Consider the following 27,615-nt stretch of genomic DNA (forward strand, 5'->3'; position numbering starts at 1 on the left):
CATGGGAATACGTCTACATTAGCAAGGGACCAAACAGAATGAACCAAGACAAACCAACCCGTAGAAACTTTAAGAAAGGTAATTATGCTCAAATGTCTGATGACCTTAGTCAAATAGACTGGTCAACTCTTGAAAACATGGGAGTAGAGCAAACTTGGAGCAAGATAAAGGATATTGTCAATATCAGCATTGAACAACATGTACCCTTGTCACATCAAAAGAACACCATACCTCGTAGTCCGTGGTGGACTAAACGGCTTGAAGCGGCTGTAAAGTTAAAGTACAGCTTGTGGAAAGAGTACAGAAGGACTAAAGCTACAGAGGACTACAAGAGATACACAGTGCAGAGAAACAAGACAACTAGTCTTATTAGACTAGCAAGGTGTCAGCACGAAACCAAGATTGCTGAACATGCAAAACAAGACCCAAGTAGTATATCAAGGTACATAAGGTCACAACAGAAATTGAAGCCAAAGGTTGGACCACTTACAACTGAAAACGGTACATTGACACAGAGTGACATGGAAGCAGCCGAAGTGTTAAACAAGTTCTTCCAAAGTGTATTTGTTGAAGAAGACGATTCTGAAGTTCCAGAATTCCCAGCTCGTGTACAGGACGAAAATATCCTGGAGCATATCGAACTAACACTACAAGAAGTTCACAGGGAATTAGAAGCCCTAGATATCAACAAGTCGGCAGGACCAGATGGCATACCCAACAGTGTAATGAAAATGTGTGCAGATCAAATGGCTGGACCACTGAAATGCCTCTTTCAGAAAACCTTGGACTTGGGCAAGCTACCAGTTGATTGGAAGGAAGCAAGGGTAACGCCGCTATTCAAGAAAGGGTCAAAAAAAGCCCCAGGAAATTATAGACCCATCAGTTTAACAAGTCAACCATGTAAAGTTTTGGAGAGAATAGTTAGAAAACGCATTGTTGAACACCTGGATGACCATGACCTGATCTCAAAACACCAGCATGGTTTTACAAAGAGAAGATCATGCCAAACCAACTTGATTGAAGCAATGGAAGAATGGACCAAAACATTGGATGACGGACATGCTTTGGACATAGCATACTTGGATTTTCAGAAAGCGTTTGATACCGTACCGCATAGAAGGCTAAAGAAGAAATTGTATGGCTATGGAATACGAGGAAGACTGTTAGACTGGATTTGTGACTTTCTGCACAACCGCCGACAACATGTGACTATAGGAAATAGTACTTCGAACTCAGTGGATATAAAAAGTGGCGTACCACAGGGTTCTGTTTTGGGTCCAACATTGTTTTTAGTTTATGTCAATGAGTTGCCAACAGAGATCAAAAGTAGCATAAAAATGTTCGCTGACGACGCCAAAGTGTATCGACCAATCCGACATGATGATGACGTAGCTGCACTGCAGGCCGACCTACAAGCTCTGTGTGCGTGGTCACTGAAATGGCTACTGAGGTTCAATGTTGCCAAGTGCAAGATAATGCATTGTGGTTTGTCAAACCAACATAACCGGTATTACATGACAGAGAATGGTTTGAATAGAGAACTTAAAGCAACTACCCTGGAGCGTGATCTTGGCGTGATAACCACAAGCTCCCTCAAAGCAACTGAACACTGTTATCAAGCAGCAAATAAAGCTTCTTCAGCATTAAGATTACTGAAAATTGCTTTTGCTAGCCTCAACATGAACAACTTTAAGCCATTGTACACATCCTATGTGCGCCCTCATCTTGACTACTGCCTGAGTGCTGTCGGACCCCATTTAATTCAAGATCTTAAAGCCTTAGAGAAAGTCCAACGGCGTGCTTCGAAACTGGTTCGTGAAATCAAACATCTTCCATACCATCAACGACTGGAAAGGCTGGAACTACCTACCATTGAAGAGAGACTCAGCAGGGGTGATTTGATAGAAGCTTACAAGATCCTAACAGGTAAACTCGCTGTCGATCCAAACCAGTTTTTCGAGAGGAACTTTGATGACAGGACAAGGGGGCACCACCTAAAGCTCGCAAAAAGAAGATGCAGCAGTCAAGCACGGGCCAAATTTTTTGCAAACAGAGTGGTTACTGCCTGGAACAGTTTACCAGAGGAAGTTGTGGCTGCAACATCTACAAACCACTTCAAAAATCTGCTGGACCGACATCGGGCTGCTGCACCCTGACCTGTCATCTTGTCCCAAACCAGTATGATGTGGGTCCTGAATAGACTGTGTCTAAACCTAACCCACTACATAAACCTAAACCTAAACCTAAACCGATTGAATGGGCCCCATATGAGGTTACCGTATTCAAGGTGGGGCCTGACAAATGCCTTGAACAAAATCGGCAGGGTGATCTCGTCCAGATTCGAGAATGACAGATCAGAGACAGAATCTGTGAAGCCTTTGATACAGCTGAGGAAGCCTGCCTCCTGAACTTCAGCTCGGGATCGATGATGACACCCAGATCTCTCTCAGCTGAGGTGGAGGCGAGGCAGACACCGTTCATAGAGTAGGAGTAACCAGAGTTCTTGGCCCCGACGTTCAAGGAAGCACACTTGCTCTGGTTGAACGCAAGCTGCCACTTCTTGGATCAGGTGGTGAGAGCATCAATGTCGAGCTGGAGCAGGGATGCATCACTGGGAGTATCAATGCTGCGGTACGACTTCGTGTCATCAGCAAAAATCTTGATGCAGGACCTCACCGCGTCGGGGATGTCGTTAATATATACAAGGAACAGAAGGGGCCCTAGTACAGAACCCTGTGGCACCCCGCTGGTGACAGGAGACCAGGTGGATTGACAACCTTGCACGACGACTCGTTGTTGCCGATTGGATAGAAATGACCTTATCCACTCAAGGAGGTGTCCAGTCACACCGTATGCTCTCAGTTTGACGAGTAGGCGTTCGTGAGGGACGGAATCGAAAGCTTTTCTGAAGTCCAGATATATGACGTCGACCGGGCTCCCGTCTTCAATCGCACGGCTCCAGTCATCCAAGACTTCCAGTAGCTGAGTCGTGCAGGATCGGTGTGGGCGAAAACCATGCTGGTGACGCGACAACAGTCCATTCGAGGTGAGGTATGCCATCAATTGGTCCCTTATCAGCGACTCCATGACCTTGCACGTCACTGCAGTTAAGCTAATTGGACGATAGTTCTCTGGTCGTCTTCTGTCTCCTTTTTTGAAGATGGGCACACCTGTGGCAAGTGTCCAGTCGTGGGGAACACATCCTTCATCTAATGACTTGCGGTAGATGGAAGCGAGAGGAGCACTGATGCTATTCCCTCAACAACAGCAATGCTTGCAATACTTTTTACACGAAACATTTCTAATTTTCACCATACCACATGCTGAGTGATGTACGGTTAGGTTATGTTAGATAAGGTTAGGTCTGGCTAGTTAAGGTTTTGTTTTTCTGCCTGTAGTGTAGGTACCTCATACCTGGCCCTGTTATACGACCACTGCCAGCAGTGGGTTTCCATGGAGACATTGACAAACTTGTATCTCCACCACTGCCACAATGCTGTCAAGTGTCAGCTCACGAAATGCGATATCAGCGGGGTAGCTGTGTCCAGTGAAACACCACCCGTTTTTTTTTTTTAGTAAATAATTGAATAAGCAATGTTGACACGATTCATTGTACTACACATACACAATGTTGACACTACAACCATTATCAATCTAGGTTGATAAATGGTTTATGACAATTGACCAATGGTATGGATTTTTATTCAATATAGAACTTTGGGTCCAAAAGGGAGATTTCACTGGAAAATGATTAAATAGCTCTTTCCCTTTCTTTTCTCTCTTTTTTTTAAATCTTTTTCATAAATCATTTCAAATAATTCAGCTTGTGAATCAATCCTAGTTCCATGAAAAGCTCACCACTTTCTTAATTCTTTTTAGAACAATATAATGTTTGTCTTTTTCAGGTTCCATAATGGCCGGATAGCCTTCACCTGCCATCACCCTAACCAACGTTCACCTCTCTGCCGCTTCTGCCGGCCTCCCTGCGGCGGGCTCCTCGGCGCCGGCGATGCCGCGCTACTCCCACAAACGGCCGGCGGCGGCCCACACTGCCAGCATCCAGTTTGACGCGGGAGGCGTGTCAGACAGGAAGCCCACCGCCGCCAAGTCTGCCGGCACACTCGGCAAGTGGGGAGTCACCAGCTTCACGTCCATCCGCTCCAGCATCGTCAATGGTGAGTGGCTCCGGGGCGGTGTTTCACGGCAGAGCGCTGCGCGCGTCGGCGCGTTGGGTTTCCATGGCAATATCAACAAACTCCACTCTGACGCTACGCTAGGACGTCATCGTAAAGCGCTAGCACCCCAGCGCCAGCACCATCAACACGCTAGCAGCATTCGCACTCAAACCTCTGTTCTCTCTGTACTTGGTTCCTCATGATCTCTGTTCCAAACGCGACCATCATAAGCTAACTGATCGCACGCAACGTCATTCGAGTGACGTCAGGGGTATGCCTCAGCTCCCAGCGCGCTGTAGCGCGCGCAGCGTCGGGCAGTGAAACAGGGCCCAGGCAGCAATGTCGCTCCGATCCCAAGCGGGTTACCCCAGGTTTTCCCCAGGTGACCGCCCAGGAAATCCCAGTCTTGCTTGGGGATTGAGACAAATTGTTGGGATCTCCCAATCGTTTCTTGATCGATCCCCTAGCGTTCCCCAACCGATCGGCTGGAACATCCCAAGCGACCCCCCAATCCTCCAATGGCGTTTCAGTACAGCAAAAGGCACGATCCCGACCGGGGTATCTCTGGCCCGCTATGGCCCCGTGTTTGTACAGTCCACCGCTAAAGTAATGTGCGATTTTACCAATCTGAACGGATGGCTTTGAGTTGACTGGCGATTTTTTCATGCGGAGTGATTGAAAAGAGGACGTCAATAGATAAAGTTGCAGCTGCAAGGGTGACCATACATGTAAGCTACATTCAAAGTTTCATTGTAGTCTGGCTAATCGTTCCTAAGCTTCAGAAGCAGAACATACCCATGACTGAAACCGCACATTACTTCTGCTGTGGACTGTACATAGTGCATTTACTAGAGCCTCTCAAAAGTTTTTTTTTTGTTTTGTTTTAAGGATTGAGCTTCCCGCAACAACTTTGTGCCACAACTTGCTGTAAGGACTGTCCTGTGGCGACTTGCCGTACTGACTCTTGCGCTGGGTCCCCGGCAGGCTCTTCCCACGATGGCAGTTCGTCAGACGCCCGGGCGGGCCGCTCACCGGCGGCCCCGCCAGCCGATCCGTTCTCGTTTGAGAGCAACACGCCCGGCGCAGCTCCCGTGAGAAAGGTGAGAACCATCTGTGGTCGCTGTTGAGAACCTTTGAGCGTGTATTGAGATGAATTTTGTGGAAGCACTGTTCATGAGGAAGTTGAGAATGATGCCTAGTCTCCGATGAGATATCTTGGTTGTATGGCAAGAGCGATATTGAGACCCCGGGTCGTAATTCCAAGCGTTTCTTTTGCGCTATGCTTGCCATGTACGATGTCAAGCTTGCTGCTCCCTTTGACAATATGCTCTCTTAACCCATGTTGTTTCAGGTGAAGAAGTTTTTCAAATCGCGCAATGCGCCCCCGGCGACTGGTCCAGCTGTCACGGACGCGCGCCGTCAGCTGCCTATGACCCGTCCGGTGCCTCAGCCGCCGGCGCCGCCCCCTGCCGCGCTCCATGACGATAAGGTGGGTGCCGAGGGTCGCGGGTTCGATTCTGGTCGCGCTCTCTGTAATGAAAAGGTGACGTCCTATCTAAAGGCATGTTCCATGGTGAATAGAACACGTCCAATCCCTCCGATCTGGTTCGTATTCGCTTTCTTCATCAGCTGTCCGTCCGTTGTCTGATGTGGAAGCGTCTCCGTAATTGTATCGTTTCTTTATTTTCACGCGTATGCATCTCACGATGGTCTCACTGTTTCCTCACGTCTTCCTGGCCGTAAACTCTGGCTTTCCTCACCCACGCCTCGCCCCTGTCTCACTTACGTATCTCGCTTTCCTCACTCTTTGTCTAACGTCTGTGTCCAGTCTTTGTGTGATACTTTGTGTTTCCACAGTTAACTTACGTGTGCTTACTCATAACCCTATTGTGTCTTTGTCGTGTCTCACGTCTGCCTCTGACATACCTCACGCCTGTCTCAGTCGTCTCTCTTGTCTGCCTGACTCGCGTCTCATGCCTGTCTCACGTGTTTTACGTCAGTCTCGTCAGTCTCACACCTGTTTCTCTCCTGTCAGGATGAGCTGGAGAGTAAGAAGTTCTTCAGTTCTCCGGCCCTGCCCCAGCCGTTGAGGGATACAACCACCAATCGAGCAAACTCTCTGAGCCCCAGGGAGCCCCCGGCAGCGCCGCAGGTCAGTTAACACGCGCAGTGGATAGTTTGCGAGAACTAAGCCCAGTGGAAGGGGGGAAGCGGCGAATGTCGCCCCCCTTAAGATCTCGGCTCCTATAGAAGCTAAAAAGAAGAAATTTGGAGGGTAGGTGGGGGCGGTGGGGAACTATTGTGTGTTAATTTCATGACCCTAGGTCAGTGTCTTCAAGCTCTCTCTCTCTCTCTCTCTCTCTCTCTCTCTCTCTCTCTCTCTCTCTCTCTCTCTCTCTCTCTCTCTCTCTCTCTCTCTCTCTCTCTCTCTCTCTCTCTCCCTCACTCTCCCCCTCTAATCCGCGACAGATTCCGGCTAGCCTTCCCAGTAATATACCACCTACCCCTGCCCTTACCCCACCCACTTCTCCACGTCTGAGGATGACTACTCGTTGTCAGCTTGAATAACATGAATGACCACTGTTTTGCTGACACCCAGAGACCTACATTCGTCATAACCGTTGCTTGGTCAGCGTTCTGAGTTGGTATTGTTTGTCGGCGTGTTTCTCATCTAGAATATCGGCTTACATTGAGCTGAACACGTGACGGCTTTGGATGTGTCAATATTTTGGTCACTTGGCAGAAGTATGTCATGACAATCGCAGGTTGAAATGTCATGTAAGTATGACATAAGGCTCGACTCATTTTCTTTTGTTACCTACGTTAACACATCCCGATAAAACTTCAACTGCTACATGTCTTGCTTGCTTGACTGTCTTTCTTGTCCTGCTACATGACTTTTTACCTTCGTAACGTGATTCATGAATCTGATTGATGAATGATGTCATATCATTTACCGTGCCTAGTATATCATACGTGCTGTTGCACAGGCTGCTTTGTCTTGCTTATTTATCTTAGGAAAAATTCGTGTCTCACGAATCTTTACAGTATTTACCAGGCGTTTCTCATATTGCGACTGTAATTCACCTAGCATGTCTCACGCCACCATGATTTACCCGTTAGTTGGTAAGAAGACATTGTTTCAAGTCCACAAACGACAAAACAGTGCAATTCAAATCTTTATATCTATATTTTTTTTTTTTGTTGGGTTAGGCCATTTCGGTCGACAAGACCATTGCAGAGCCGGAAGGATGGTAGGAATTAGGGGGAGACATTGGTCTGACATTGGACTCACCCTAGTGAGTCGCCGGGGCTGAGCCCGTCCAAAGGACAGGCCACCCAGCCCCAAGGCACTCACTGCACCCGGCTACGGGGTGCGCTCCCTCAGGAGCAGCGGTGCTGCTCCAAGGGAGCAGCCCGCATGAGATAAAGTTGCCTGTCCAGCCCGGAGGGGGGTCGCGGCGTGGAGGAGAAGGATTTCAGTATCCTGAGGATAGAAGCACGGAACGGTGTATATCTATATTTCGCAGACGTTTCAACGACAAGGCGTCTTCGTCAGTGCAACCTGTCAAGTTTCATGACTCACCATAGGTATCTGACATATTTACAACACCATAAACGGTGTGTCGTTTATGTATTTTACTTATCATGCATAGGTACTATGCCCTGCTATGACCCGCCTTACCTCCCTCCCCAGGCGCCCCGTATGCCTCCTCTGAAGCTGCGCATCTCCCGTGACAAGGACACGGGTGACCTGACGGCGGTGAGCGGGTCACCACCAGATGGCAGTGGCGGCGGCGGCGCCAGGAGGCGGCGCCCGCCCGCCGCGCCGGCGCCGCCGCAGCCGACCAAGGCAGCCAGGTGAGGATTGAGGGGAGAGAGTGGGTGAGTCGTGAGAATTGAGAGGGGAGTCATGAGGGGGGAGTAAGAATAGCGGGCTAGAGGGGTCATGGGCCAGGGTTTGGTAGGAAGAGGATGTGTTGGGAGGAGGACGGGTGAAAAAATGCAGCATGACTTTAGTTTATTGTTTATTGTTTATTAGGCATTGTCAGCCACAGGCAAAACCCAATGACGGCTGAGGTCAAAGTAAAATATAAACACGCACACGCACACACGCACACACACAAGACACACTATTTCATCACACCTGCCTACGCACATGCATATGCCTATACCCACCACAGACAAAAAGCCGCGGGATACTTTAAGACAGCAATAGCTCGTATAAAAGTGGCAAAAGGCCAAAACACTGAGATACAATAAAAAAGGAACAATAAAATGACACATGATCTGTAAAAAATGCAAAAGATAAAAGTAATGCAAACAATAGCAGCCTACGTGACTACGTCATACAAGTACCAAGGCCTCGAGCGTAGGCACGGATGCGCGCGGTGCAGTGGGGACTAGGCTGAAAGAAATCCTCGTCTGGATATTTGTTCAGGAACTCATTCACTAGTTTCGGGACTCGTACGCCGAGGCCGTTCTTCACCGTATCAACCCGTCCAAAAGGTTCGTTGAACAAGCCCGTCTGCCTAGAGCGCCGGCCAGGAACACGCAGCGAAAACATAGTCACAAGTAGCCCACAGTCCAGTCGGCCGGCAAACACAGAGCGTATGAACTTCAGGTCGGTCTGAACAAGTCTAGCTTTGATGGACATACAGTGAAAATGTTGGAGGAGAGACTCATAGTCCATCGAGCACCGGCTATGTGTCTTGGCGCCTAACCACATCAGGTAACGGTGTTGCAGTCTCTCCAATCTCGCAAGGTGAGTAGGTGCTGCGCCACTCCAGACGACACTCGCGTATTCCACAACCGATCTGACATGGGCATTGTACGCCGCCATGACTGCCCGGTGATCGAAGTACGGCAGCCGGGTACGGTGTGAGACCTGCATGCTGCGCATAAGTAGACCTAGCATGCGGTTGGCCTTGCTCACACAGGCGTCAACATGCGCGCCAAATGTTAGCCTGGAGTCCAGGATCACACCCAGATCTCTGATCTCCGTACACCGCTCGAGTTCGTGACCATCTAAAAAGTATGATGATGCGATGGGAGATGTACGTAAAGTAAAGGTGATGGTCTTGCATTTAGCCGGATTGAGCCTAAGATGCCATGTTTTTGACCAGTCACTAAGACGGCTTAGATCAGCCTGAAGAGATTTGACGTCCGCTGGACATTGAATTCTGTGGAAAATTTTGACATCATCAGCATATGACAGTGAGCTGGTCTGAAGTTGAGACGGAAGGTCAGCTACATAGCATGTGAAGAGAATCGGACCGAGAATGCTGCCTTCCGGAACTCCAGATTGCACTGGGATCCAGTCCGAGTGCTTGCCATCCAGAATGACCCGCTGATAGCGGTGGCTGAGGTAAGAATCAATCCAGCTATATGCAAGACCGGTGATATTAAAAGAGTGCCTAAGCTTGTGTAAAAGTAGCCTATGACTAACACTTGTAAAAGCGGAAGAGTAATCGGTGTAGATCGTATCGGTTTGCATGCCCTTTGTCAGTGAGACCCAACAGTGATCCATAAAACATGCCAGATTTGTCACGCAAGAACGTTTTGGAAGAAAAGTGGTGAGGGTTCTGGAAGAAACATTAGGAAAAATTGAGAGAAGTTACTTGGAAGGATGTGATGACAGTGAAAGGATATGCAACGTGAATATAAGCGGTCTAAAGTGGATTTACGCTCGGAGTTTCTTTTAGTTTGTTTCGTATGTGTAAGGAAATCCCAGAGTTCGTCTTTATCGACAAATACAGATTTCTCCGCCATGAAATATTTCTTGGTAAAAACTGACACCATAGTCAATTGGAGACGCAAGGTATAGACCACATGTGAACGAATTATTTGTTTCCAATGCAGCTCTTGGAAACCAAACTCATGATTGCTATAAAATGTTGATGTGCTTCATGGTGGCAACTGCACAATAATACACACGATACTTAACTGTTTACCAGTCGCCCCTATGACATCTGTCTAACACCCACCCACCTTTTCCCTCAGGTACAAATCGCCTCCCCCGCCTCGCGTCGTCTCTCCGGACCCTCCGTCGCCGGCGGCGGACCCCGCTCCGCCTGCCGGCACTGGCGACGAGGATGAGATCGGCGGCCGACCGGTGCGACGCACCAGACGGGCCGCGGCGGTGGAGGCGCGGCAGAAAGTGGCCAAGTCGGTCTATGTGGAGGAGGAGGATGAGGAGCTGGTGGCGCTTCCCGTGCGGGGAAGGAGAGGACAGAAACGTCGGCCATCGTCCGGGGACCTGTCCTCCGCGCCCGCCCCTGCTGTTCCGGCTACTGCGCCGGCTACAGTGCCAGAGCTGGAGCCTGTCTCGGAGGATACCACGCCAGTTTCGGACCCAGCTCCTCCTCCAGTGGAGTCCCCTGTCTCAGGTGCGGAGGTTCCTCCGAATGGTGTGGAGTCTCCTGAAGCGGAGATGCCCCCGTCGGAGCCCTCTCCTCCGCCGCCACCGACGCCGCCTTCACCGCCATCGCCGCCTCCGACGCAGCCGACAACTCGAGAGACACGGAGGCAAGGTGTGTCGACAAAGCCCTCGGCTGCTCCGTCACCGACCAAAATGCCAGTTCTGACGCCAGCGCCAACCCTGGTCCAGCACCCGACACCGACGGGTGCAACATTGGCTTCCACAGCTGCAGCGGCGGTGGCTTCGACTGCTCCAGCAGCTGTAGAGTCAAAACGTCCTGAAGTCCCAGCGCCGCCGGTAACGGGATATCAGCCGCCACAAGCCGCGCCACAACCAGAGGTGCGGCAGACGCGGTCTTCTTCTCAGCCTACAAGTCAACCTACAACTCAGCTACCAAACCCGACTCCCAGCCCTGCCGCTGCTCCGGCAGCGCCGCCGGCTCCGTTACCTGCAATCAGTGATCAGGGCTCCGAGCCGGTAAATCTGAGCACCAGACAACCCGCTGCGGATCTGGAGAGGGAGCTGAGTAATCTGTTCGGTGAGACACCGACGCCGGCTCCTGTGGCGGCCCCGGCGGCCCCGGCAGCAGAGGAGCCCACATCGAGGGTGTACAGAAAAGGTGAGCAGGTGGGGGAACCTGGTGAGAATGAGAAAGGGTGTGAGGCTGGGTGAGAGTTAGAGAAAAGTGGGAGGGGGAGGGTCTGTGTGCGCGTTTGTGCGTGTGTGAGATACGAGTAGCAGGGGAAGAGTCTGTGTAAGTAAAGTTTTGAGAGTTACACGGGGAGCAGGACTTCTCCCTCTGTGGAAGGTTGTATGAAGTTAGAGCTTTCAGTGGGATTAAGTACACCGGTGTAGGATTGTGTGAGACGGCATAACCGATTGGCTTAGGCCCACCAGGTTTCAATGGAGGCCTAGCACTGTCCGGTGAAAGTCCATCAGGGGCCCTTTAGGCCCATTGAGGTCCATCAGGGGCCATCAAGAGCCGGCGTTGGCCCATCAGGGGCCATGATGGACCCACGCCGGCCTCTGACAGCCCCTCGGCACCTAAGGACCCTTGACTGGCCAGCGCCGTCTCCTGATTACCATACGCCGGCGTTTGACACCCCACGTCGGCATCGATCCGTGCCATGAAGCTACGTCCTTTTCAGTCGACATTACACCGTAAATGATATAGAGAAATCATGGTTATACGGTGTGGTTAATAACCAACGGTCATCACGAATAAATGTCACCCCAAACTTGGCCCAAAACACCATGAAACCGGAAGGAAACCTTGCTCTAAGCCAAAAGTCAATAAGAAGCCATATGAAATAACCGTGATCCCTTTCCTTTTCGTCACGAGCGCCGGGCCAATCAGCGTTGAGCATTGCTGAACGGCGATTGGTCGGTAGCTGCTAGCTCATGGATGTCGCTCGCGGAAACAGAAAGTGTCGACAGTCATCCACGGTGTTCACATTTGCTGAAGAGAAACCGGGGCGTACCCCTGATAGAGAGTTATAGTGTTAATGTGAGCATTAGGACTGTGAGTTTGTGAGGGAAAAAGTGGGATACGTGGATGAGAGTGGTAGTTGTGTTAGAAAGAAGATTTTAGTGGTGAAGGTTGTGGTAGGGAAGTGATAAGTTGATGCGTGTTTGTGTGAGGTGATAATGTTAGGATGATGGATCTGAGTGGATGACGTTGTGTGATTGAGCTGGCAGACCTTAAGCGATCTCAATATTCATGGACTTGGTCTGCCTAAAGGCTGAAACAGAGTCTTTCCGCGTTCAGGAAATCGCGTGCGAGAGCCTTTTCAAATACATTGTAATTCTTCTCGCATCAATCGCTTGCGGGAGGTGCGTGCGATTGATGCGAGCGTGCTTCCATGTATGTATTTGAATAGGCTCTCGCATGCGATTTCCTGACTGCGGAAAGAGTATGTTTTAGGCTTAAAGCCTATTACTAAAACTCAAAGCTGTCAACACTGCTAAGTAAGCTGCTGTGTACCCTAATTGTCATATAGCGTACATGAAGAGATTATACACAGTGGTGTTTGATCCTGTGGATCATCCTACGCGGTTACGGGTATTTTATGAAACAGTCGATGCTCCCGTATATTATCGGTTATCTAACGTTTGCTCACCTCTCTCTCTCTCTCTCTCTCTCTCTCTCTCTCTCTCTCTCTCTCTCTCTCTCTCTCTCTCTCTCTTTCTCTCTCTCTCTCTCTCTCTCTCTCTCTCTCTCTCTCTCTCTCTCTCTCTCTCTCTCTCACAGGCATCAAGGACCTGGGCCGGTACCAGCGAACACAGGAGACGCGCCCCTCCCCTGCTGCCCCTGCGGTCAGCGGGCCCAACAGCCCTCAGCCGTACAAAGACCTCGAGCGACAACTGGAGCTAATGGAGTCTGGCCGGGCCGCTCCCGCCTCGGTATCTACCCCGGCCAGTGTCATTGGTTCAGACAGCGGGGTTGGTGGTTCGTCTCAGGAGTCCGACTCGGTACCCTCTATGACTAGAGCGAGCACTGAGCCCGTGTTAGCCCCCAGCGGGCGGTCCTCCGCCCCCACCACAGCGGCCGCTGCTACAGAGAAGGCGGCTCCGTCCGAGCCCAAGAAAGGGTCCATTTTTAAGACACGGGCCGGACAGGGTAGGGCGGCACGGGCGAGGTATAACCACAGATGGACCGATGATAAAGACGAGGCGGCGCCGCCGGCGGCCGCCGCGCCAGCGCAGAACAACGGTGAGTGCCGCCCCGCTGAGGGGACGGAAGTTATTTTCGTAGGTATGAAGTTTATATAAAATGTTTTGTTAACTCCGCTTTGGCGCACGCCCCTCGTTTTAGCTGTGAGTAAACCCCCGCCACTGGATTTCACATCTTTGACGCACTCTTGATATGCAGTTACGATGTCCCATCCATCACGTCGAATCTGGATTTCACTTTCGTGGATAAACCCCCAGCCCTCATTAAGTCCACTATTACACCCCGCTTACTCCCCTCTTACTCTCAGGTACCTCCTCTGCTGAGTTTTAGCCTGCATTTCACGTACGTCTCGTTAATTCTCCTCTGACATCTTTTCACGCCCATCAGACTCCCCACGGCTACATCAACTCACGATTTCATACCCCTCTGAAAGACTCGTCTAAAACTCTATCATTAACTCTCCTATTACACCCCTTCTCTCTCCATTAGACACCCCGTCGGCGGCGTCGGCGCTGGACTTTACCGACGACCCCCCGCCGCCCTCCGGTCCGGGAGGCAGTCTGAACAGCCGTCTAACGCGAGTCAGCACCTGGCACGGGGCGGATCCCAACAGTAGCCAACAGCCGGTGACTAGCGTTCGGGTCGACAGAAATGCCAAGGAGGTGAGGACTGGAGGGGAGGGAGAGACTAGCTGCTGTCGACCCGCCAGTGGTTCATTTTTCAGCCTTTTTGGTGGCAAATCACACCTAATGGGGAAAGTATTTTCATCCCTAAAATATGAATGACCAACTTTACTTTATCTCTGAAAAGAGTTTCATGTATTCCCAACAGCCAGTTCACTTGTCACTTGACAGTTGATGCACCCACATCCTTTTGTTCCACACCCTGTCAAGATCCTGACATGAAATCCTGGTTTATCAGTTAGCATAAAAATTGGCATTACACCATTTTGCAAAAATACTGCAGTTATTTACTTTCTTTTTTTTCATCCTAGGATCTTTTTCTTCATCGGCACACCCAACCAATATCCAATTTTAGAACACTGCCACCCGCACTGGCTTGGCTGGTTGCGTCTCCACTCGCGCACCAGTCCTCCATGACGGTCGGAAGGCCACCCCAATCCATGGTTGGTTCCACTGAAACACAAAAACAATGCATCTGTACTTTTTGATCTTTACGAAGCCTAAGCCACCAGCATCCAGTTCGATGTCTCCCGGACGGCGAAGATTCTACGCCGTCCGGCCAATCAGGTTCCATAACCGCAGCTGAGTCCCCGCTGACCTTGGACGGGATTGGCCGGACGGCAAAGAATCTTTGCCGTCCGAGAGACATCGAACGCGGGGTAAGATAAGAGCGTTAGAGGAGAGCTAAGAAACCGGTTGTGTAGAGGGAGCGGGAGGTAGATGCAAGGCTATAGAACCCGGTAGATGTCTGAATGGCAAGGGAAAGATCACAGTGTATATAAATACAGTGGCGGCAAATGCGCTTGGTCACGTGACCAAATCTGCACGTGCGGTTGTGGCGAGGGCACTTCCCGAAACTCTGGTGCCAACGGCCTCGCGGCGCCCATAGAGAATACATGGGACCTTTTCTTTTCAGAACTATCGTGTCTAAACCAAGCCATTTAGTGCAAGGATACGACTGGTTTGAGATTCAGTGGTCTTTTGGCTATACGTCGGCATAAGAAACGTATTTTTATCGGCAAAATTCGCTAAGTACCAGGTGGTTTTCCGATACCCTGCACGCCTCCTAACCCCCAGCGGTCGACCGGAGGAGTCAGTAGCGCTCCACTCACGACTTATGGCGATAGCTCAAAACACCTTATAGCTAGAGGGCTGCTATTTGGCACACCTTATCTTTGCTTCCATACGCATCTTTGGAAACCAATTGCATTTCCGTCTCAGGTCAGATCACTGACTTATGACGTCACACGTGAACTTCTGCAATAGTCCCAAAATACCGAAACTTCACAATGCCCTTGGTGCCAGAGGAGCTGTCACAGCGAGCTGATACTTACAGGACATAGTATCCTCTAGAAGTCTCAAAACTTGTATATCTCGGATTTCTCCTAGAGGTCACATGAGGTCAGACCGATCGCGTGACGTCACCATTACAAGTCAATGGGGAAAATATGGAAACTGTAATTTTGACGCCGAGATTGATCTAAACCTAGCTCATGCACATGGAATCGCAATTTCATGCACTTCTTGCAATGTCCAAAGCTTCTTTTTTGCATCTTTAACCTAGCGTGACGTCATTTATGACGTCACAAAGGTCACAAGTTTTTTCTTCAATAACTCCTGATAAAATTGAACTAGCAAGTCGAAAAAATCGCCAATGGACTCGGGAAGACCTACCGAATCGAATTATACCTCTGTTCCAAACGCGATTCATCATAACTTCATAAGCTAACGGATCGCACGCAACGTCATTCGAGTGACGTCAGGGGTACGCCTCAGCTTCCAGCGCGCTGCAGCGCGCGCAGCGTCGGGCGGTGAAACAGGGCCCAGATGTTGACCCCACCCAAACAAAAGTGTACCATTTGACGCACCGGAGCATGACAAACATGATGGTACTAAAATCGCGACTCTGCGCCGTTTTTTGGCAAAGTTATTTCTTAAAACTCGAAATCGTATTTTGGCCCTCGGGGCACTTGACCTGATCCTCAGAGGCCACCAGTTGACCTGAGACTTTTAAACCGTGCATCAATCGCTGCGTCCCCGGTCCCGTAACGGCACACATGCTCGTTTTTCCCGCGAGGCTAGCTCAATTAGGGCGAGGGAGTCGTAGTCGCCCACTCTGCGGTAGGTATGTAAAAAAAAAAACTGATAAGTCTGGTGATGATTGATGCAAGATTCTTACAGATAATGGTTGATGAAGGTAGGGTATAAGCTATTAAAGATAAGTGAAACAAATTTGCAGCCCTCAGTAGCCTTGATTTATGCAATAAGAGTTATAGAACGACTGTAAGCTGCAGGCTCAGCTCTTCAGATTATATTCTACCTATGCCTGCAAACACAATAAAATCAATGGAAGAGTAATAATAGTTAAATTGTATTTTATTGATGCTATTCAAGTTTCAATGATAAATATGTCACCGATGATTCAATATTATTTGCACGGTATCATTAACCACCACACGTCTAAATATTTAGTATCTAAAATAATGCAGTAAAATAAGCTGCGCCACATCTGCCGACAAAATCTGGTGCCAACTCAAGGTCAAACGGAAAATGTGGTCACGTGACCAATGTCCGGCAGCTGGGAAAGATGACAATTTTAGTGACTGAGGAGAGAAATTGACGGAGGAAGGGAAGAAGAAGGCAACTCATTTGTGAGTAACTCACACTTCAGATAAGTGCATAGTTGAACACTTGTTTTTCGTCGTCTCCAGTCACCAGGATTAGTACATCGCCTGCCTAGCGAGATGCAGCAAATGCATGGGAACTCTATTATGTTACTTTGTCACCAATTCTAACCTTATCCCCGATAAATCCTTACTAATTACACCCTTCCCTTCCTCTTTATCTCCAGTATTATACGGTGATCAAGAACGTGAAGAAGGCGTACCAGATCCAGGAGTTTGGAGAGTTCCAGGAGTATAACGACGACATCGACTATATCATGGACGCCCTCCAGCCCACCAACAGCTTATCGACAAGGTGGGTGTTACGTGATATTTCGTCTTATCCTGCGTGGGTGTTTCGTGATCTTTCGTCTTATCTTGCGACTGCAACGTGCGCGACTCGCGGCTCCAGGCTCCGAAATTGTTTTTTTTTTTCATGCTTGGCGCAATTCAAGCGAGACAGGAACAATCTCATTCGGCGAAACAGCTGACACGCTGTGGCGTCACGTAATTTACGATACCGTACAGTGGGCTAAACATTCCCTTCCCTCAGCTTGGTAGCGTACTCAACCTTCATCTGGTAAGGCTGATACATTCTCCTCCCTACCTCGTAACTATCTACTCGACCTCACGGAGTATGCCTAACTTCCCTCCCCTAGTAACTTCTGGACTTGCTCTAGATGCTCTTCGCACCCCTCCCAGGACACAGTCAACACCGGAAACTGTTTGTTCCTTGGTGAATTGTTAACTCGAGCGATCTAAGTTGCGTTATTCCGTATAGTTTAGACCGTAAATTGCCATGTATCACCTAATAACAATTACCGATCGTCTTTAGTATAAAGACGTGCCGTTTCAATGTGACATGATGAATCATCGATTAATCAATCACAGGCATTGCTAGGGCTATGATCATTGGACGAGGCTTGCTTCACACTTTTCTCATATAAAATTACAGACCACTGCCCTGTCCTGGCTTGAAGCCAACTAGTTGACAGGGTTTTCGTGCGAGAGACGGCGCGGCGGCTGGGAGTTGGCGCCCGGTGCCTCATTTTGGGTCGGTATCGTGTCTCTAAAAGTTTTTGGAATTTGACCTAATTTTTTTTCAGGGCTTCTTAATCGCCAGAATTCGACACAAAATTTAAAAAATCAGTATGCTTGAATACTTGCTTCTATGCTCGGGCGTTAATGGGTTAAGATGGCGGTCCCCCGGTGTCTCTCATCTGTCCATAGACGTCTCTCCATAGAGGGGAAGACGGGGCAAGACGGGGATGCGGGGTATGACGGGGAGGTACTGAAATACAGAATTTCAGAGGCGACTGAACGGGATCACTGGGGTTATTTACTTCCTTTAGACCAGAAACGACAATAACAAAATTATTGCGGCCCTGTGACCACTGCAATATTTTTGATGGGTTTGAATGCGAGAACGTATGTTTATGATCGGAATTTACGGGGTCTGGAAAAGCGAGTTCCTGGTTTTCAGTGTGAGTGAAGGTAATCTCTTGATGATTGTATACTAAGGTGCATTTATATGGTGGTCAATAGTGTGTTTTTATTTATTCTAAATAGTGCAATTTGGTGTGTGTGGCGTCCTTAACATTTTGTGAACGTGCCGGGGTAAGATGGGGAGTTCCATTTTGGGGCAAGATGGGGACATCCCCATCTTACCCCTCACAATCAGCAAGCAAAAGCTCTGACCAGATAATCACTCATACGGGCGTGTGTGGGATTATGGCGAAGCAAATATGGCTCTTCATTTACCTGAACCGTCCTCTTCATTACCAAATCACCACTCTCTTGTCCCTGGAGTGGTTTCCCTATTGGTTGTGTGGCGCGCTAGCGCCGATAATTTACCTACGGTGTTTAATTTACCTACCACCTACCGCTTTAGCGGCAAGGTGGATGTTAACCTTCGCCCGTATTGGTGTTTTTCCAGCCGCGAACGTAAAGGGGGGGGGGGGGGTCCGTTGGACCCCCTTTGCCGTTTCGCCCCTGATCAAGCTAGAGCTTCGCGTAAAAAAAAAAACGAGCGTGTTGCCCGTGACGAGAGGAAGTCGATGATACCCAATTTTAAGGTCCTTGGTCATTGGTTGACCTTCCGGGCCAGGTCAATGGCCCAAAAGTCGGGAAATCGGGACCTGTTAGAACGTCGTAAAGTGTGGCTGCTATGGGGTTTTTCGGGGTGTTGATCACGAATATCATGTTAGTTTTGATCACAGATGATGTCTTCATGCATTTAGGCCAGGTCGGGTCAGGCCAGGTCAGGTCAACCAGTAGGGGTCCTGCCAGGTATTTGTAGTAAACCGCTTCTGACAGCTTTGTAACATGTTACGAAGGCACCAAAACTACTTCGTAAATGTTCATATGGTTGCTTGATTCGAATTCAGCTCCAAAAACTGGCCTACAAACATGTACAACTCGAATAAGTGAACCGAGGTCATCAAAGTTCAATGACCTGACCTGACCTTCAGGTCATCGCGTGACGGGGTTAGGTTCTCTAGGTCCACTTTTTGTATGCAATGCACTTGAATAAATGAAACTGTACCTTTTTTAAAAATACCAATGTATCCCCATCTTACCCCATGTCCATCCCCATCTTACCCCTGGTAGTGGGGTAAGATGGGGATCTAGCTATGTTTTTAAAAATCAGTTTTTGGGTTTCAAACAATAATATGCATCTAATACTACATATGGGAAAAGATGCCCAAGTACCTTTACTACATCATGAAAGCAACAAACTTCGGCTGCTGTCCATTTTTTGGCAAGCACGTGAGCATGAAGCTTAACATCCCCATCTTGCCCCGCTTTCCCCGACGTCTCTCCATATATGTCTCTCTCATGTCTGTCCACAGGTGTCTCTCGGCTACCCGACTGGCGGGCAAGTGCATGGTACCGGCGTTTCGAATGCATCTGCGGGCCCACGGCACGGTCACCCGGTTCTTTGCGGCGCTCTCTGACGCGCCCTCCGACCCGTGTTTGTCGCTGTGCACTTCTGCGGTGATGTTTATACTGAGTGAAGATCAGCTGAACATGGATCTGGACAAGTGAGAATGGGGGAGGGGGGGGGAAGGAGGGAAACGGAAGACAGGGAGAGGAACAAAGTAATTGGGTGGGAAGAATGGAGAGAAGATGGCTAATAAGGTAGAAGGGTGAGAAGATAGAAGCACTAAATATAGATCCGAGAGAAAAGATAGGAAGGAAAAGAAAGTGATGTGAGGAGGCAGCTCGCCAGCTGTGTGTGTGTGTGGGGGGGGGGGGGGGGGAGGGATTAAGTGGATACAGTTACATTGTGTATCTTTAAAAACTGTTGTGTTAATGTTCCGGGTATTTGGTAGCAACGAGTAAACTCAATATTCATCAATGAGCAGACTTGTTAGTCTTTCAGTTTGTTTATGTTTAACATAGATAAGCTTAACTAAACTGAGTGGTTTTCCACAAAGTTTACAGTCGTTTGCCTTTACGAACCTGTCTCCATAACTGCCCCGTGTCTGTTTGCTGGTCATCACTGTAACGCTGCACGTCATGGCATATACCACCTCCCCCTATGACATCATCTGACTCCTGCGCATATTACGACGCTCTCAGGAGCAGCCTGGAGCTGATGCTGAGTCTGCTGGACTCTGACGTCACGGCTAGTGACTCAGACGACTCGAACGCCGAGCTGCGCAAAAACCGCGCCAAGGTACGTGCGTGCTGCTGTGTCCTCAGTCGACCGGAACTATAGTCTGGCAAACCTAAGAAAGAACGGAGTTAAAGTGCAGCGGCCATTGATGCATGTGTATTTATACCGTGAGAGCATATTTTCTCTCACAACTTTTCTCACGAATTTCTCCGAACCATACATTTCAAGTGATCAGAACCCGTGCTAAGTGATTCAGGCGCTTTAACTCCATTCTTTCTTAGGTTTGCCAGACTATAGTAAGGGGCAGAGGCGCGCCCCTCCATCTTTTCCATTGTACCTATTACCTATTTAACAAATCATGCGCCCATTATGACAACCAAAAGGCAAAAGGCTGTTTTGGGGGCAAATTTAAACTTTCGTGCTTTGCCGCTAAATACGATCATGAGCTTAACCGTAACCAAAGTGAGGGAGCCTTGCACGTCTCGATATTGTGATATATCAGTGACCGCTAACATAGTCTTACTGTTAATTTCGGTTTTGTCGAAAAAAAAAGAATACCTACCACGCAGTAAGAGGAGGGGCAGTTACTGCAGTTACAGTTACTGCTGACTGTATTATATTTCAGTTAAAGCAGAGATGTAAACCCCTGCTCTGCTGACCCCTTAGTAACCAGTCCTGCAGCGACCTCTTTGTTACTTGACCTAGCCTCTGGACCCATCACCCTCTCCCTTTTCCTGCCTGATATCATCGCTCTGCCCCCCCCCCCCTGGGCTGACCCGGAACTATCCCTCATGCCTTTACCTTTCCTTCTCCCTGACATGACCCCTTCACTACTTGGCCTGACCCCTACTCGTGCCGTGACCCGACTCCTTTGGCATAATAGTTTTAAACCCTCTTTTTATCCCGCCCTACCCCTGACCGTTCCTTTCCTCAATCCTGTCCCCTCTCCTCACTAAGCTGTCCCTCCCTGACCCGGCTTCTGTTACACATATTCGGTTCCGGTGGTTAGTTCAGTACTGTCACGGCGAATTATCGGGAGCGGCGAATGACCCTCAAAACACAATGGCGGTGACCATGGAACTGTTTATTGTTTACCTGTTTCCATATGACCGGGGGGTGAGTCCAAATGAAGGGAGGACCAAATGAAGGGAAAATGGAGGGAAAACGTGCCCCATCACAACACCCTCCCCGTTCTGTCACTGTCAGGTCCGTGAGCTGTGCGCTCAGCTGACCCCCCCCCCCCCCTCCCCGTTCTGTCACTGTCAGGTCCGTGAGCTGTGCGCCCAGCTGACCCTGAACCCCCCCCCCCGTTCTGTTACTGTCAGGTCCGTGAGCTGTGCGCCCAGCTGACCCCGACCGCTCCCCGTTCTGTCACTGTCAGGTCCGTGAGCTGTGCGCTCAGCTACAGCGGCAGGGCCAAGCCAAACAGCTACGCCTGGACAACATCACCGCTGGCCATCTGTCCATGGAAACGCTGCTCAGCCTCACCTCACAGCGGGCCGGTGCCTGGTTCAAGGTACGAACGGCTGACTTCTGCGAGTCCGTGACCTCTGGTGTAACATACGACCCCAATATGACGTCCGTGTTGACATTTGTGATTATTGTGTTAACCATCACTACAATGACTTCTTGTATGCGTCGTCTAAGATATTTGTAATGTTAGTATCTATATTGATCTATATTACTTATGTAATACTTTTTAATGCTGACCTCTGATCCTTATCTTAACCCTCGCCCGCACATGCCATTTTCCCATCCTAGAACGCACATGGGGGAGGGGGGGGGGGTTGCCACCCCCCGCGCCATTTCGTTCCTGTTGGAGATAGAGCTTAGCAGTAAAGACCAAAAAGATTCTTTGGGAAGAGACGAATCCAATGATACCCAGTTTTACCTTCTCAGGTCAGTCATTGACCTTCCAGGTCAGGTCAAACTAAAAAATGTTGCTGTTTTGGGTCACCGTTGGATATCAAGTGCGCTGCTTATCATATACCGATGACGATGCCGTTTTCTGGTGCCTAGCCAGCTAGAACCTCTTTGTCACTCTACCCGACCAGGTTTTTGCTGCTGAGGTCATTTCAGGTCAATGTTAGGTAAAGGTCAATGATTTGTGTTTGTATGTCTGTGCGTGTCTGTGTGTATACTGATGTGTGCACCGATTGTTTATGTGTTCACATTACATGAAATCATGATCAGAGAAGCTCTTGAAAAAATATAGTCAAAAAACTTCACAAAAAGTAAATTTAGCTTGCCTGAAACGCAATTATTTTAGATGACCTAGGTTGACCTTGACCCTGACCTTGACATCTGTACATCGTCGAACAACATGTTTCATGATAGGTGGGAGGTAAGACTGGCAAAAAATGCCGAAATCAAGGTGTCAAAATCTCACAAGGCCCATGGCAAACGCAAGATGTTGAGAATTGGCCATTTGGGTCATGACATGACCTGACAAACAAGGTCATATCTCCGAAACCAAAAATCACAGAAACTTGAAATTTTCAGTGGACATCAAGAAAGGATAGAGGAGCAGCTATACCAAAAATCAGCTCTCTAACTCTAAAAATGTTGAGTGCAGAGCAGAAAGACTACCTGGGGGGGGGGGGTGGCAACCACCCCCCCCCCACACACACACCAGGTAGTCAGGGGTGGCAACCACCCCCCCCCCACACACCAGGTAGTCTTTCTGCTCTGCACTCAACATTTTTAGAGCTAGAAGCCTGATTTTTCGTATAGCTGCTCCTCTAGCCTTTCTTGATGTTCCTTTACTGAAAATTTCAAGTTGCTGTGGCTTTTGGTTTCGGAGATATGACCTTGTTTTTTCAGGTCATGTCATGACCCAAATGGCCAATTCTCAACATCTTGCGTTGGCTATGGACCTTGTGAGCTTTTGACACCCTGATTTCGGCCTTTTTTTGCCAGTGTTACCTCCAACCTATCATGGAACATGTTGTTCGACGATGTACAGATGTCAAGGTCGGGGTCAAGGTCAACCTAGGTCATCTAAAATAATTGCGTTTCAGGCAAGCTAAATTTACTTTTTGTGAAGTTTTTTGACTATATTTTTTTTTTTAAAGAGCTTCTCAGATCATGATTTCATGTAATATGAACACATAAACAATCGGTGCACACATCAGTATACACACAGACACACACAGACATACAAACACATATAACTGACCTTGACCTAACTTGACCTGAAATGACCTCAGCAGCAAAAATCTGGTCGGGTAGTGTGACAAAGAGGTTCTAGCTGGCTTGGCACCAGAAAACGGCATCGTCATCGGTATATGATAAGCAGCCCACTTGATATCCAACGGTGACCCAAAACAGCAACATTTTTTAGTTTGACCTGACCTGGAAGGTCAATGACTGACCTGAGAAGGTAAAATCGGGTATCATTGGATTCGTCTCTTCCCAAAGAATCTTTTTGGTCTTTACCGCTAAGCTCTATCTCCAACAGGAACGAAACGGCGCGGGGGGGGGGTGGCAACCCCCCCCCCATGTGCGTTCTAGGATGGGAAAATGGCATGTGCGGGCGAGGGTTAAGCCACTGACCATGATATTGCCCTCTGATTTCTATGGTGACCCCAGCTGCGACTTGCATTTTGACCTGCATTTGCCCTGGCGGCCAACATCACCGCTATGGTGACCTATATGAACATGCTATATATTTACATCTCTGGAATCGCTCGCCCCATTGTCATCATCATCATCATCATTATCATCATCATCATATATTGCGAACAAAAAAAAAGTATCACAAGATATGCAGGGCGGTGCAAAGGCACTCCGTGCTTATATCGACGCACCATGTGTCTCGATATAAGCATATAATACCAGTATAACGCCTTTTGGGGCGACTAACGGAGCGAGCGAGAGGGTGGGCCTTGCACGTGCGAAATTGCGAGGGGGTACCTCCAACTGACTTGTGCACGGCACCCTACTAACCGGTCTCTAGCGATGTGCCAAAGTTGGGCACAATCGGCCCAGCCGTTCTCGAGATCTGGAAGCGGCACCCTGCACGTGCGCACGTGCAAAATGGGTCCCAACTGACTTGCGCACGGCACCCTACCAACCGGTCCCTAACTGTATACCAAATTTGAGCGCAATCGGTGGGGCCGTTCTCGAGATCTGGAAACGACCCCTGCACGTGCGCACGTGCAGCAGCGCCCCAACTCTGGCACATGGATATGCAGTGCCTAGTGGGTGCCTACCTACATGCCAACTTTCAGCGCAATCGGCCAAGTAGTTACCGAGATATTGCAACAATTACAAAACGGACACCTCTTCGTTTTGCACGTGGCACGTGCATAAGGGGTCACCCACATGCATCGGGAATAGTCCAATACTTGGTAGAAGGAATGAAGCTACCCTACAAAAATTGCCGCGTGTAAATCGGTCAAGTGGTTGCTGAGATATAAGCCTCGCAAAAGCGTGACCACGGCCGGCCGCTCATACTCAGAAATTTCCGTTAATCTAAGAAAAGACTACGCTCGCTTCGCTCGCTCCGTAATAACCAGTATAACGCCTTTTGGGGCGATTAACGGAGCGAGCGAGAGGGTGGGCCTTGCACGTGCGAAATTGCGAGGGGGTACCTCCAACTGACTTGTGCACGGCGCCTTTCTAACCGGTCTCTAGCGATGTGCCAAATTTGAGCACAATCGGCTCAGCCGTTCTCAAGATCTGGAAGCGGCACCCTGCACGTGCGCACGTGCAAAATGGGTCCCAAATGACTTGTGCACGGCACCCTACTAACTGCTCCGTAACCGTGTACCAAATTTGAGCGCAATCGGTCCAGCCGTTCTCGAGATCTGGAATAGACCCCTGAACGTGCGCACGTGCAGCAGCACCCCAACTCTGGCACATGGGTATGCATTGCCTAGTGGGTGCCTACCTACATGCCAACTTTCAGCGAAATCGGCCCAGTAGTTACCGAGATATTGCAACAATTACAAAAGTGACACCTCTTCGTTTTGCACGTGGCACGTGCATAAGGGGTCACCCACATGCATCGGGAATAGTCCAATACTTGGTAGAAGGAATGAAGCTACCCTACAAAAATTACCGCATGTAAATCGGTCAAGTGGTTGCTGAGATATAAGCGTCGCAGAATCGTGACCACGGCCGGCCGGCCGGCCGGCCGCTCATACTCAGAAATTTCCGTTATTCTACGTAAGACTCCGCTCGCTTCTCTCGCTCCGTAACTAGATGCCGGCAGCGCTCGTGCGTTGCCTTGGGCCAGAATTGGAGGATCCATAGCCCAATGAAATGTGCATTATTTTGGAGGCCTTGCCTGGGACTACCATTGAACCGATTTTGAGGTTGATTGCTTAAAATTTCTTTGAGCCAGAGGACCTCACGTCAAAACGGTTTTCCGATCCCAGCACGTGCAGCCTGCACCCCTCGCAGACGGTGACCCCCCTGGAAACTGGTTCAAGGTGTTACCGATGTGTCCCGCCAGTATGGCTTTGCCCGTGACCTCGGGTTGACCTGTAGCCTTGACAAAAATTTCGTGTCACCGAAACTTTGAAGCGGAATAGCATGTGCCACGAAGCACCGAGCGAACCGAGGCCAGCACCAAAAGTTTACCTCGCCGGAGACGAATCAAACGGTCCCACTTTCGTCCCGATCGGTCTACCCATTTTGACTCCAGGTCCAAAAAAGCTTGGACAAACTCACTCACATACTCACTCACTCACTGACAAACAGGTTCAGCCGAACTTTTTTTCAACGACCCAATGGGAATTTCCGGATGCAAAAGCATGCTATCGCATGCTTTTGATCCTCCAATTCTGGATAACTCGATATATGTATCTCGCCATTGTCACCATGTGACCCCAGTACTGACTTCTGTGACCTCTCACAGGAGGAGCTGCGGGAACTGGGCGGCCTGGACCCTATGTTCGCCCCGTTGTCACCATGTGACCCCAGTACTGACCTCTGTGACCTCTCACAGGAGGAGCTCCGGGAGCTGGGCAGTCTCCACCCTTTGCTCGCCCCGTTGTCACCATGTGACCTCAGTACTGACCGACCTCTCACCAGGAGGAGCTGCGGGAACTGGGCGGCCTGGACCGTCTGCTGGGTACGATATCGGAGAGCTGCGCCAACCTCCGTCTACCACAGCGACTGAGACACCAGAGGGACTGTATAGCCAGGATCAGCCGGTGCTTGAGGGTCGTGGAAAACGTGAGTGGTCGCGCCAGATGTCAGACGACGTAGTGCTAAAAATAGGGTGGTGGAGAGGCCGATAAGTGAAATGTTATTATCATGATACGGCGATTAAAAATAGAAGGAAATGAAAGGCGCCAAAAATGAATTAGTGCCGCGGGAAAGAGATACAAGGTTTGGTCAAAGTATTTATTATACCTTATTGCTGTGAAGCGGTGAAGTGGAGATCAAAGTGGAATTTCATTCTTGAGTTGTCTTTTTATTTTCATAGCTGTTTTTTACCTTTTCAAATACTTTGCATGCGTGGCTCTGATCTGAACATTTGCAAAATTTTGGTAGGTATGAGTTAACTCAGTAATTGCACAGCTGCTGAAGCATGAAAACCTTTTACCTCCAACCGCCTCCAGCCCTATAATGACGTCACCACCACCTAACCACTACCCGTCTATGACATCACCGCCCCTATATGACGTCACCACCCCTTTATGACGTCACACCAATGCTGAAATTGCGAGTTTTGGTCCTGGTCCCGGATGATAGAATCTGCCCGGAGAACCGGCCAGCTTGTAGAACACTCAACAGGAAAATCATATGTTTGGCCTGCTAAATGTGACAGTTGATAAAATGTGTTCTCTCGATGCTATAACTGCATGTTTTAGGCTAAGAACTATCTAAGATAGTTCAGGTGCCGGATTATAAATTTGTAAAGGAGAACAAAATCGTCTGGACCCTACTGGGACCAGCAAAGGGCCTCATTTCTTACATTGCGTCACACCGTCTCTCCGTGACAGGTAATGACCTATAATGACGTCACCACTACCCGTCTATGACATATCGCCCCTGATGACATCACCGCCCCTCTATGACGTCATTACCCTATATGACGTCACACACCTCTGTTCCAGGTAACCAGCCGAACGAAGAGGAACCAGCAGTACCTGCTGCGAGCCGGTGGCGAGGCGGTGGCCAGCCTGGGCAGCTGTTCCAGATGGCAGAGACCGAACTGGCAGACTGCTCGCCAGCGTTCCAGGTACAGAGGGGGTAGTGTTACTCCCCGGAGGGTAGTAGAGGGGGGGTACTGTTACTCTCCGGTGGTGACGGCGGTGGCCTGGGACAGCTGTTCCGATGGCAGAGACGGAACTGGTGGACTGCTCGCCCAGCGAGTTCCAGGTACAGAGGGGGTAGTGTTACTCCCCGGAGGGGGTAGTA

At 49.4% G+C, this 27,615-nt stretch overlaps 1 protein-coding gene across 1 annotated transcript in view; it reads left to right on the forward strand.

The window, feature by feature from the left end:
• LOC122368033 (nascent polypeptide-associated complex subunit alpha, muscle-specific form-like) overlaps positions 1-27,436 on the forward strand; it is a gene marked incomplete at its 3' end in the record, with an annotated part of 31,225 nt that extends 3,789 nt beyond the window's left edge. Inside the window, exons 2-15 of the mRNA XM_043341625.1 lie at positions 3,906-4,175; positions 5,160-5,275; positions 5,527-5,664; positions 6,211-6,327; positions 7,873-8,036; positions 10,179-11,215; positions 12,848-13,309; positions 13,760-13,932; positions 16,805-16,932; positions 19,469-19,660; positions 20,202-20,298; positions 21,620-21,754; positions 26,281-26,424; positions 27,312-27,436. Coding sequence (XP_043197560.1) covers positions 4,010-4,175; positions 5,160-5,275; positions 5,527-5,664; positions 6,211-6,327; positions 7,873-8,036; positions 10,179-11,215; positions 12,848-13,309; positions 13,760-13,932; positions 16,805-16,932; positions 19,469-19,660; positions 20,202-20,298; positions 21,620-21,754; positions 26,281-26,424; positions 27,312-27,436 — 3,194 coding nt within the window. The remainder of the gene's footprint in view (positions 1-3,905; positions 4,176-5,159; positions 5,276-5,526; positions 5,665-6,210; positions 6,328-7,872; positions 8,037-10,178; positions 11,216-12,847; positions 13,310-13,759; positions 13,933-16,804; positions 16,933-19,468; positions 19,661-20,201; positions 20,299-21,619; positions 21,755-26,280; positions 26,425-27,311) is intronic.
• Positions 27,437-27,615: the final 179 nt, after the last annotated feature.

This window comes from Amphibalanus amphitrite, unplaced genomic scaffold, assembly GCF_019059575.1.
Source record: "Amphibalanus amphitrite isolate SeventyFive unplaced genomic scaffold, NRLGWU_Aamphi_draft 000916F_arrow, whole genome shotgun sequence".
NCBI classification, from domain to species: Eukaryota; Metazoa; Arthropoda; class Thecostraca; order Balanomorpha; family Balanidae; genus Amphibalanus; species Amphibalanus amphitrite.